The sequence below is a fragment of the Linepithema humile genome, chromosome 5, assembly GCF_040581485.1.
Source record: "Linepithema humile isolate Giens D197 chromosome 5, Lhum_UNIL_v1.0, whole genome shotgun sequence".
Lineage (NCBI taxonomy): Eukaryota > Metazoa > Arthropoda > Insecta > Hymenoptera > Formicidae > Linepithema > Linepithema humile.
The window spans coordinates 30,162,712-30,176,403 of record NC_090132.1 but is presented as its reverse complement, the minus strand read 5'-3'; the positions used below and the strand labels follow the sequence as shown (position 1 = coordinate 30,176,403).

At 35.3% G+C, this 13,692-nt stretch overlaps 1 protein-coding gene across 24 annotated transcripts in view; it reads left to right on the top strand.

The window, feature by feature from the left end:
- LOC105676039 (CUGBP Elav-like family member 2) overlaps positions 1–13,692 on the top strand; it is a 339,661-nt gene that overhangs the window by 261,771 nt on the left and 64,198 nt on the right. For all 24 annotated transcript variants that reach the window (XR_010890354.1, XR_010890353.1, XM_067355660.1 and 21 more), the window contains one exon: positions 11,700–11,748. Coding sequence is in view for 22 of the 24 variants with exons in the window: in XM_067355660.1 (XP_067211761.1) it covers positions 11,700–11,748 (49 nt within the window). In the remaining 2 variants the exon portion in view is untranslated. The remainder of the gene's footprint in view (positions 1–11,699; positions 11,749–13,692) is intronic.

Below are 13,692 nucleotides of genomic sequence, written 5' to 3'. Positions count from 1 at the left end.
AATTTTTAAATTTTATTTTATAAATAAAATTCAGCGAGAAGACCTCAGTGTTTTTATTTTGATTTAAATATTATTTTTCACCGAACACAAGTTTATTAAAATTTTGTATACTATTTTCCAAGCTATTTTCAATCTTATTATGATTAAATAATGCAAATGATAGAGATATGAGTTCTAATTTGGTTTAATTTGATCAATACAAAATTTTTAATAGTTTAACATCATCGTTGCGTATGCATGGAAACGCTATTTAAAAGAAATGATTTTTGTGAAACCTTTGTTAAACAAAAAAATTGTAGAAATTTAATCGCTATTTCAAATAGATTATTCATGTACTTTGTGAATAAACTAGCTATCGTGCAAATTTGTTAAAAAGTTTCCATAATGAAACCAATGAAAAATCCAGGAAATTCGCTGCAACGAATTCGATCGCACGCATTACTCGACGTGTGTTAAATTATGGCTCGTAACTATTCCGCATTTTCTATGAAAAGTAGGGACTATAATTTTTTTATTTTCCTCATGGTAGATATAAAGCTTTTATTATAGGTACAATTTTCTCAGACACTTCCCTTCGGCCGGCTATAGGCATTAAGATTTACGCGATGTACGTCAGAAAAGAGCTCTGTTCAAAGATTTGTAACTGGGGATCATCATGCCAGTTTTGTAGCAGTAACTTACGCGAAACTGTGCGTAGGAAATTAAATGAATAAAAACAGAATAATTCAAGACTAGAATTATGTGCAAAAGACATCGAGAATCTAATACGTTAGTTTTTATTTAGATTTATATTTTAGAAGAACAAGTGCGTTCTATAATTACTGTATAATATGCTAATCGATGGTTGCTGTACTGTACTTTCTTTAAAGATACAAGTGGATCTGGACTTCATTTTGTGAAGTTTTAAATAAGGAGATTTATATTCGAATGTATCATCCGCAGGTACCGTTTAATTTCCGTCCGTTCAATGTGTGTGAGTGAGAGAGAAGGGGAGGGGGGGGGCACGAAACCAAGCATGTACCACAAATCGATTCATCGAACTTACAAACCGCTCGACAAAACGCGTGTATTCACTAATTTTTCATGAAAAGACGTCAGACATCCCCGGCTTTCCGGACTGGCGACTCGACGAAAACCGACGACGCGGGCGACGGAAATGAAGACGAGATCGTACGCCGGATAGGTCGCGAAAACTCTCGAAAACTCACGGTCACGCCAATAGCTGAAAGAGCTCCCTCCCCGAAGGAAGCCGCTATGCGGAAATTGAATGACGACGCTCGTTTACAACTAGCACCGGAAACCGTCGGCGCTCGTCCGGGGTCTCCGGTCGCGATAACGATGACGCTGTCATCATGTTGCGATAAAAATTTATGCACTCCCTGCAACTGGCAATGAAATACGTCTGGGCGATGGCGGCGCACCAAATGTGATAATGTATCGTTTCCCGCGTGTGTGTTTGGTGCATGGAAACGCTCATAAATTGTACTCTGATCTTCAAAATCGTTTATAGGCATTCTTAAGAGTCCGACAGTTAATAATTATGTTACTAAATGAATAACCACAGAACGATAAGAATATGAATATCGAGAAGTATGAAAATAAAGTACGAATGATTTTTATAAGACATGAGCAAAAGGCAAAACTTCTCTTTTCATTATTCCTTTCATACAAATGTAAATATATTGAAAAATTAAGATTATTGAGTTAACAGAGTTAAGTGTAAGCTCATAATTATAATCTAAGTAATATTCAATTAGACAATTTAATATTCGACAAATGTTGGAATAACTGTTAATATAAATAAAATTTGGCAACTAAATTTAAATAAATTTGTTTCACAAATGTTTATTTATGTTCTGCAATAAATGTACTGCATATGATTTATCGCGCATTTTGACCGAAAATAATCTCTGCTATTTGTTACAACGGAGAATTTATTTCGTGCTATATATAACACATGACGGTTCGAAGGGTTAAAAATTTACTTTTTATAAAATGGCTAAATTGATGATCTATAATCTACATTGATGTTTATCTACATCTCCCCGGCAGATTGCATTACTAAACAGCCATTACTCATAAATTTGATGTGTATGTTTGCTTCTATAACTTCAGCCAACATTTTATTCTTTTTCATTTCAGTGTGTGCCGCCGTATTTTCTCGTATTTCATTCCTCCCTTCATTGAGAACATCAGTTTCGTTCTGTCGACTCGCTCGTCCTCATCGCCAAAAAATAATCCTTGTTACTTGTTAGTACGGAAAATTAATGTTCCGCCATACGCAGCATTTCAACATGCAGTGAAGGATTAACTCTAATTTTCTGCGAAACATTTAGATTGATGCTTACTATGATCTTGCTTTAAGAGGTTGAATTACCTGATGTGTTCATAAATTCAACACGTATATTCGCTTTGCGGTGTTAATCTTTTTTATATTTTATTTTTTCTCTTGAGAATATCAGTGCAACACGCACTACGCGGATAAATTCACATTTCTGTAAAATTGGACGGTTATTGTGAACCCTATTTCGAGAGGCTGAGTTATCAAACGTGTCCATACATTTGACGAGCATATTTATTGATATCGAGTAGAGATGACCTAAATTTAATTTTTTTGTTCGACAATATCCAGCTATATATATTTTTGTATATTATATACCTTCTTTTTCCTTATTGAGAACATTGGTAATCATTAGTGTATCATAATCTATTTGTCCTTCATAAAAAATATGTACAACTTTAATAGCGTGATAAGCCTATAATACTATGGCAAAATATTAACTTAATTTTCTTACAAAACAATTCGCAAAATATGTATGAATGTTTTTACCAAATTTAACCAAATTTTTGACTTTACACCTAATGTTGTATACTATCTGTTGTATATCTTTTTAGAAATATATATATATAAAACCACAGAAGTACAGAGAAGTAATGAACTGCGGTTAAAGATAAACGACGTTGATGAAATCGGCCTTGAGAGACAGAATTACCAAACGCGGCCATAAATTTGATGAGCATGTTTGCTCCCGTCGCACAAAATCGACCAGAAATTGATCCTTTCTCATTCCAGGCTGCCACCAGCGCTCTCGTATTTCATGTTTCCCTTCATTGAGAACATCGGTTTCACCGTGTCGCAGCGCTCACCCTTCGCCAAGCGTCGGTTCGCGCGGATGCACGTGGCGGCCGCATTTTTTCTCCCCGCCGTGTCGCGCCGTCGCTAAAATCCATGCAGATTTTTCACGAGGTTCTCTTCGCCGCGCGCGCGTTCGCGTCCGCCACCCACCGGGTAAAAAAAAAGCACCCCTCCGGCCAACCACTCTTTCCCCGCCGCCCTCTCGCCGCGCCCTTTTTTCATTCTGTCGACACTGCCCGACGTGGCGGTACGTGAAACGAATTTATAACTGGCGATACGACGGCCGAGCCCTTGAGTCGAATACGTCGATTTTAATACCCGCTACCTATGCCGCGCATCCTGCGCCCTTCTAGCCACCCCGTCTACGCGCCCTTGTCACTTTCGGGACAACCCCTCGAATGTCAAAGCGCACCCTGGCCGATCGGCTTTTACCGTGTGGATATTGAATTTATACCGCACAGTCGAGAGACCTGGTGGGAAATATGCGGGCAGGGATGAACAAAAACGAATTTTTCTTGCCGATCGAATACTATCGCTATTGCCGATAGTATTCAAAGTTGGCAATTTTGTATTTTGCAGCATGTATATGTATGATTTCTCCATACGTTAAGCAGATAAAAAAAAAAGCAGACTCGCCATATTTCTTTAAACCATTAGAAATTAATATTTGCAATCTATCGAATGCGAAAAGTCACGAAAGTCAATCAATATCTAATCATGATATACAAAACAAATAAAATGTTTGAAATCTTCTCTGACATGTCGTGCTGGTCGGTGTTGCACTTGCGGTTGGCGAATCCGTGCTTTATTTTATTAATTATTTTAGTTTAACTGGGTTTTATATATTTTTTTTTTCTTTATCTAATTTCTTTGTATTTTTTCATTGCAGAAGAAGGTCCACAATTGTAGCCGAAACGTTCTTTCTATATTAATTGATAATAGTTAGCAGTTCATATACTTTGACAATAGCACTTTTAGTTTTTATTACCTTCTCTGCTATTATTTGTCTTTGAAGAGCCACACTTTACGGTAGTAAAATGTTTGAGTTTTTTAAAATATCTTGACACGATAAAAATCCTTTATGTAGACGATTGTAAATAAAACTCAAAATTACATTCTTTTGAACATTTAGCTATATTTTCAAAATTTATAAATTTTGTTATTGAAAAAAAATACTATTAAAATGCACAAAACATTTTCATATTTTTCACGATAAAATTTTCTAAAAAAACTGATATCCTTGTGTTAAAAATTGTGTGAAAGACATATAGTTTACTACATTGTTGAAACAATACTCGGTTTATTTCATACAGAGTACAATAAAAAGAAAAAAAGTATAAAATATTGAACCGCCTTTGTACACATCCAATATTCAATAGAATCTATCTATTATCTACAATATCTAACCATTTCCTATAAATTAGATGAACAATTGTGAATAATATAAAATCTTTAAAAATATATTTAGAGCTACAAAATGACAAAAGTTTATGAAAAAATAGAATAACATTATTAACAGTTCTATGAAAACATTTATTTTCATAAATCTTGAATTTTTATTTCTAAGTCGCAATTTTTTGTCTAAAACACTCACAATAATGATACGAAATAATATTTTTAACGATATAGAATATATACATATATCTCAATGTTCAAAAATAAATATTATAAATTCCTGTTTATCGAAAATGTTGATTATTTAATCATTTGATTTTCTCGCAGTCTAAAAATTCGTGGAGAATTGTCCATTGCCTCTTAAGTCTTCCAGCCTTTTTTAATCCATCCCAAACATCCTCAGCAAATATTACAAATCTGCCGTCTGCGCAAATATCACGAAAGGTACTCTTACCCTGATACCAAGAGCAAGCCGTGGAGATTAAAAGTCGCGAAAGTCAGAGTCAGCAAGCGGCAAAAGTGCGAACTGCCACTTTTGTAGTTTTGTCGGGTGATTAAAGCACCGGAGAGAGATCGGTGTCGCGACGGTGGTGGTAAAATTCACGCGAACCCAAGATGAAGACAAGAGGAACCAAAAGGAAAGAAAAAAAAAAAAAAGGTTGTGAGTTGCAAGGGTGAAGACACGTCTTTTTTAAAGTGTGACGATGCGGAAATGGGGGGGGATGATGCAACTTTAAATCTCTAGTCGTCACGCCGTTCCCGCGCAAAAATTATAAAAATTACCCTCCGCCGGCCTTACAATGAGTCGAGATTAAAAGTCACGAAGCCGGAGTCAGCAAAAGTGTGACGCGCGGCGCCGCACCGGCAAGAAAGCGGAACTGCTACTTTCGCAATCCAGACGCGATCTAGCTAAGGAGCTTCGGTATACTGGAAATGAGCGGGACGCGAGAATACGTAAGCAGCGATGTAATTTTAAATCGGGTCCTTCTTTCAGGATGAAAGGAAAAAGGTGAAATGCATGCCAGAAATGTCGAATTCTGTTCTATCTTCGATATCTTGAAAATATCAAAAAATATTTATGAAAATATTGGATGTGATTGTTTTATATTATAAGTCTCTAAAATTATTGTCACCAATATCTTAACGGAATGAGTTATTTATGCTAAAAAAATCAATTTTATTTTAAATATTAAACTATAGGTAATACTTTTTTATCTAATTATATATAACTTGTCTTCTCTGCGACAAAAGAGAAAGTAATATTTTTGGAATTGATTCTTAGTAATTTAATTTTACAAATTTTGTTATGATTTCCAGCAGTCTTATACCATTTTACTGTATTTGAGGAATTCTTATCGGTATGGGTGGATTAAAATTTAGCAAGATAAAAGGTCGGTCTCCGACTTATGATGTGGAAAAAGAATTTTTGCGGAAGGAAACTTGCACTTCTCAAATGAGGATGAACGCCGGGAGAAATTCACGGGTGTAACTCCAACTCGTGTTGTCGGCTTTTTCTTTTGCGCGGAAACTGTTGAACTTCATTTCTTGAAAAGAATCTAGATTAAAAATTGAGAATTACAATCCGTCGGAGATTGTACGTTCGGAAAGTTGAAAGCCGATTACCCTTTATCTATGCCAGATATTTTATTATTCCAAGAATATCAGCGTTTCGAGGAACATTTAGAACCGTGGAATTCCATTTAATTTTTTGCCAGATATCCCAATATCGTTCCACGCTTTTTCAAATTTCTTTCCGTGACATTTTTGTGTTGGCGAATCTAGGCGCTGTCTCAATTATGAGTTTCTATAAAAAAATCCTGCCAAGAAGGTGCAGTTTATCCTCGCCCGAGAATCGAACTGTCTTTCGACTTTAAGCGGGATCGCCGTGCACAAAATTACCGAATCGGCCGCAATATAAAGGTATGACGCGGAAAGCACTAAACCCAAACGTGCCACGCGCTTAGCATAGATATGAATTTCATGCTGGCTCTCACAGCGTGATACGAGAAATTCTTTCGCGTCCGGAGTATCGAGGAGATTCGCAAATAGAATATCCTGAACTCTCTCGCCACAGGATATCGTACCCTGAATGAGATGCATCCCCTTATCCTCAGACAAAATTTTCCTCTTTACCTTGTATTTTTCAACTGTCTCGACATCAGAGAGAGAAACCATATTTTTTTTATTCTTACAACTCATAGTATATGTATATTTGTTAGATTTGTTATTAATATTAATCATTTCTTTACTAAATAAGCATAATAATTTGTCGCCATTCTGTAATTTCAATGCAATTTCATTTCACTTAATAGTAATTTTTGAAAAATAATTAACTCGCGCGTGGTGTTTAAGTAATTAATACTAATATTGCTGTTAATGATATTAATGTTAATAATAATTAATGATAATGTCGCTGCGCAAAAATTTATTAAATTTATGTAAAAAAACATTATTAATATATCGAATATTTCGCTCATGGTATATATATCATGTATGTTCTCTTTTTATTAGCAATAAACAGTTTTTTTTTAATTTTGCTAAGTAAATATTTTCAGAACGTGTGGATTTTTCTAAAATGTCTTAATAATGTAATTAGAATTAACACTTAGTTTTTCTACATAAATACCATTTATCTGTTTACAAGTCGCGCGATTTATGAAGGTTCAAATATAGCTTACGGACGATAATTGAACGATTGACTTCGGTACGGGCGTTCTGCTATTTAAGAGTAGGCATCTCTCCAAGCAACATAGTCGAGTGATCCGATGCTTTATTTACGAGCATATAAAATATTCTTGATATATTGAATTTACATTTAATTTACGTCACCAAAGCATGTTGTGAATGAATCAGAAGTTTTGTCTGTTACTACATATTTCGAGCAAATTGTAAAAGCAATATGTTGGTTATATGATTATTAGCTTGCGAACAATAATCATGAAAATTAAATCTTGTATATTAATATACAAGATTTTCGGAGAAATTTTGTGTATATGTTGTAAAATGTTCCAAAATTTAGATAACTTTTTCGATTTAAATTATTTTTGAATGACACACTAAAAGTATTGAAATACAGTTCTGTTATACATATCTCGTATCGATAAAGTATATGGCTGCGCTATATAGCGAGTCTGGTGCATCCAGATTGCATCATCGTTGTGGTATATGGGTCGTTAGTCGATGCGCATAATCTTCGATCGCAGTCGTAGCTGCTGGGCCGATTATACCTGGCTTGGCGTATCGATCCCGCGTTCGATATGGATATCGAATTTGAATCTTGAGATGATCCTTCCAAGCACAGACGGTTGCAAGATAGAACCGGAGGCACAATTGCGAGCAACCCAGTTTTGGGAATGAATGGCAAATGAGCGCCATAGTTCCTAGCATACGGTATTCTCTAGGGGAGGTCTTAACCCTTTGCTGCTAAAAACAAGGGTAAGCTCTTGACAGATTACATTGGAGTTATGAAAATGTTTTGTGGAATTAAAAATTTGCAAAATTTAATTCTCTTAAGAAGACGAAGCGTGGAATCTATGGAAACGAATATTTATAGAGGATTAATGTAAGTTCCAAACTGTAGAGAGCAATCGCTTATATATGAACTGAAAATCGAGAAACAAAATTTATGAAAACGAATGTCACAGAATAATTTGTTTGTCGATCGAGGAAAATTTGAATTTGACATGGATATTTAACGATGAAATTATAATCCATCGATTTCGAAATATATCAATAAAAGATATTTATGAATGATTGATGAAAAACACCAACAACAAATGAAAGATCTATATCAGACATGAATGTATGTCCATAAAAACGAGGATACACTCAATGAAAACGAGATTCAGAAATGATACTAGAAATTTACAACTTTATTTTTATGCATTGTAATCGAGAATTATAATAAAAGATTCACACAGAAACGAAACTTCTTGAATTGGGGATCTACGAAATTCAGATTTTACGGAAGAAAGAACCAAAGATTGGAATAAAAAAATATACATATAAAATGTATAAAACGAAAAAAATAGTATTTTATAAAATTTGCTTCTAAGACAGGCTGAGGAAAGAAAATATGATACTTTCAAATAATTATATTAGCAATTTCTTATACTGATAAATATGCACTACTTATAATTAATTAGCGAACGCAATAAATATGGCAGAACATTATAAAGGATGCAATTGCGGTTTATTGGTTATTGCATTATTGCATCGCGTATTGCAATTAAAAAAAAGTTTAATTGACCGCAATTTTTATTTGACATTTTTATCTCTACAAGCGCTATTGAAATAATCTGAGTGAGTATTTTAAACATATACAAAAAAAATATTGAGAGCCCGCACACATGTTCAGCGATACACATTCATTTACTCGAAAATCGCTTGCAATTTGGGTGTGCTCTGTTTCAATCGCATAATTGCTAAAACATCACTTGCAATAAATTTTATCCTGCGGTAAAATCCGCACAATTAAATTTGGCGTAAATTGATTTTATTGCAACGATAGATAATCGCATGCATAGGGTACAGTGGGTACTGCTATACACCGATGCTCTGAATTCTTATCTGTTCATAAAGATCGCGCGTGTTTGCCGGCGAACACACGACGAGTATCATCGATTCATTGCGTAGAAAATCTCATTGCGCACGTTCGAACGAACAGATACGTGGAAATGATTTCCATATTCACACAAACAGTTGATCATACGATGAACCTACTTTTCCGGACGTGCTTTCCACGCGTCCCACTCATAAATATCGTTTATCAAAGAGATATCGTCCGTTTCAATGGCCTTTCGATATATCTGGCACAGTTATAATGAACACTTTACTATCGCGTTGAAAATATACCCGCTATTCCAGAAGAGCGTAGCGTAGTTAGTAATTTAATCATCTTTTTAAATTATTTCATAATTTTTTTATGTTATATATTTTAACAATTATAAACAACAAATTATAAATATAATATATTAAAAGAACATATTTTCTCTACTCGTATCAAAATATTCGCGGAATAAATCCATAACTTATCGCAACGTAAAAGCATTAACACGTCACTGAAAATACATTCGACGATAATTTTAGATGAAGTAAATAAAATTATAGTTACTCCATTCACTTATAAATCACAATTTAGAATTTATAATCTTTTCTAAATATGAAAAATCGTAAATCATTCCATGAACAGAGTGTTCCAGACTAATCGTATCACTTGTTAATGGCAGATTCCTAAAATTATTTGGAGACAAAAATCTTTAGGTTATTTTTAAATTTATCTTCTTAATGGGTTAAAATAAAACAAATTGGTTTGACTTACTGGCACGATTTGCAACAGCGAAGTTGTTCAAAAATTGATAACAGACGTAACAGACGAAGTATTTCCAAATTATAGCAGTGTTTACAATAATTATTTGAAAAATTGTTACACACATTAAACTTTTACTCATCTTTTATGCAGTATCTAATAAAAGAATTATATATTTCTATCTAATAACTATAAATATTAAAAATTGCAAATCTTTTACTGAATATTTCAAAGTTTCTACGTACGTTACATTACATAATATTATACGTGCAATATTTGGCAAATAACAGATAACAAAGAAATAATTACTTAAAGTTACATCACCCGATGACCTTTCCGAGCCTTCTCTTAGTTCTTGCAATCCTTCAAGGCACTTACACACGTTCGCGAAGTGAATACAAAAATTACACAATGTTTTAAACGGCACTCTCGACGCGTGTTTTGTCATTCGGACGAAAGTAAAACTTGAAAATCATCGTACGGATTACACGTTCGACACGTTCGCGTTGTAACAAGTAATGACAAAAAAAATGAGATCGAAAACTATGGAAAATAATAAGGATAATACTATTGGAGAGAATAACTCATCGATGCGGAACGATCTGGCTTGTGCGAGGTGCCGCCGTGCGAATAATAAGGGTGCAATAAACATGTCAAAAATAACTCGACTTTATCTCTGATATGTTTATTACATCTTTATTATTTACACGGCGGCACAGAGAAGACCATTCAACGCATTATCCTCTCCAATAGTACTATCCTTATTATTATCCATGTTTTCGATCTCACTTTTTTTGTCGTTACTTGTTACGATGCGGCAGAGTCAAACGAGTGCCGTACGATGAGATTTAAGTTTTACTTTTTCCGAATGACAAAACATGCATCGGGCTGCCGTTTAAAACATCGTGCAATTTTTGTATTCGCTTTGCGAACGTGTGTGAGTGCCTTGAAGAATTGCAAGGAGAACTGAGAGGAGGAAGACTCAAAAAGGACATCGAACGCCAGTGATGCAACTTTAAAATATTATAAATAAATCTGTTATTTGCAAAATATTGAACATAAAATATTATATAATGTAATGCATATAAAAACTTTAAAATAAAATCTTTGAGAGTGAAATATTTGCAATTTTTAATATTTATTAGATGTAAATATAGAATTTTCGTATTATAGATATTTGCATAAAAGAGATGAGTAAAAGTTTAATGTGTGTAATAATAATTTCTCAAATAATTATTTTAAACGCTGCTGTAATTAGGATGTATTTTGTATATTACAGATCAACTTGTAAACAATTCCGCTGTTGCGTATCGTGCCGGTAAGTCAACCCAATTAATTTTATTTTAATATTGTTAAGAAAATAAATGTAAAACTAATCTAAATATTTTCATTTCCAAATAACCGTAGGAATCTGCTATAACGGGTAGTACGATTGGTCTAAGGATACCCTATATATGCAGCACCACTCTGCATCCATAAATACATAGGTATATGTTTGTGCCGACAATACTGCTTCATGAAACAGGCTATTTCAGTGTTACGTTTCGCTCAATTTTCGGTTTCGCGTGTGAAATAGGAAAGAATCCTTAGATAAAACCGGATGGACCTTCCTCTATACAAAGTACGGCGAGAACGAACTGCGAATCGCGGAAAACTGCTTCTCGTCGTTGCATTTTTTAAAAAGCGTGAAACGAACTTCACTCTGGCATCCGCCTCTCTAATGCTGACGATATTGGCAATCTTATCAATAATAAATGTTACTTTTATTATGGCCGCCTTCGAAACACCGATAATAAGGTCGCGCGCGTATACAGGCCAGTGCAGAAACGCAAACTATATCGTTGACTTTTTTATTTGCAGATGCGCCATCCGATCCAGATGAAACCGGCCGACAGCGAGAATCGGAACGGTGAGTGAAAATTTTAATTATCTTAGCGAACCACCGTCTCAGGTTACAGATTGAAATTCTGACAGTCTGCGATTGATAGTATCGAATATATTCTTAAATGAAACGTAGTGCAGCTTTCCTCTCCAAACAACTTTGACTTTTTGTTGCACTGGGCAAACATGGCAAAGATTAACGGAATAATAACTTGCCCCAATGTTACCATCGATCAACTCCTGAAATATCAGAGTACATGCTGATGTGCTACATCAGTAGAAGGAAGCATCTAATTTCGGTAGGATATATTTAATCCGATCCAAGCTTTAATAAGAACGGACTCAACGCGCATGCATTAAACTTGATTTCATACAAATGTTATAGGCGCTTAGTTTCAGTTTCGATAAAAAATAATAACTCTTTCATAACATTAAGTATAATAAGATATTGCTCTTTTAATAATCGCTCAATCATCTCGAAGTTTTGGCACGATTAAGAACGGAATTCCGAGCAAAATAACAACAATAGTCGCGAAGGCAAGGTTGACTCCCTTCGCGTCGCAAGGGCATAGAATGCAGTTCAAAGCAAGTTCATTAAGTGCTAATTAATTGGCTGAATTGAGGGGCTTGTCGAGATTGCGTAGTCAAAGAAGACATAATAGAGCTACGAAGCACCAAATAGTAAGACGGTAAAGTCGGCCGGAAAAATTGCAAGGATGGGTAGAGGCGGGCAAATTTCACCAACAACATAAAATACAATGTTGGCTTGTGCGCAAATTCTTACGTGGGACACGTCCAATACCTCTTTACCTTTTTTTTTCTTTTTAAACCCTCGACTTTCATTAGTGAATTCACTTGGACAACGTTGCATTGTTCGTAAATACGCCATGACGAATCGCAGACACCGTGAAAACTCCGGATATTGTTCTAGAATTCTATAGATATTCCATTCAGAATAATTCTATTCTGACGCAGGAATGAAGACTGCTAAAGCAGGTTAACAATGGCTTTTCTCTTAAAGTTCACTCTGTTGTGAAATTTATATTTTATAAATCAGAAAATTTTTTTGCTACAGTTGGACTTCAATATATTAATAAAACTTCTAAGTCATACTTTAATATTCATGTGTGCTCAATCACGTTTTTATCGGAAGTATCAAAATGTGATTGTTAAGAAAATAATAGAAAAAAAAATAAATCATTCCTCGCAACCTATAAACATTTTATTGTTTCATTATTCATGTGGCAGATTTTAACTACGAGTTTTCTAATTTGTTCTGTCGCGTGCTGTCGCGTGGTTGAAAAGAGGACCATGTAAAAATTCGAAAACGTCGAAAAGCGTATCGAATGGCACCGCGAAAACCAACGGGAGAGTCAACGGACGCGGCAAAACGCGCGATTTTTTTACGGATAACTGCGCCGCGTTAGCAATAAAAATCCAACTACCGGCTGGACGGGGGTGTAACGTAGAGCGTATATAAAACCGGGCACGTCGGTGGGACGACGCAAAACGAATGCTAATGAAATATTAACGACACCCGTCACGTGCTGCGCTCGGCTGGACCTCTCGGTTTTTCTTTCCTCTCTCTTTTTCCCCCTGTTCCTTTCTCTGTCTCTGTCTCTCTCTCTCTCTCTCTTTTACAGTCACTCGCTCACTATCCTGCTCCACGCTTTACCCTTTGCGTCCTTTTTCCCCTCTTTTTTTACTCATTTTGTTTTTCTTTTTCATTTTGCACCGCATAAGAATCCCCCAGAGAATGCTCGCGCGCAGGCGGGTTTTTACATCGAGATGCAACGCCGTTTCGAGCGCCGTAGCTGCGCTGCGTGTAAATGACGTGCCAAATTGTAATCACGCCAAGATTCAAGCGGCTTTACACCTCGCGTTTAGCGCTAACCGAAACCTGATTCTGACACTTTGTTTGTTACGGTCGGGCTTGCGCAGTTGCGCGAACAAGATTCTGGATCAAGTAACC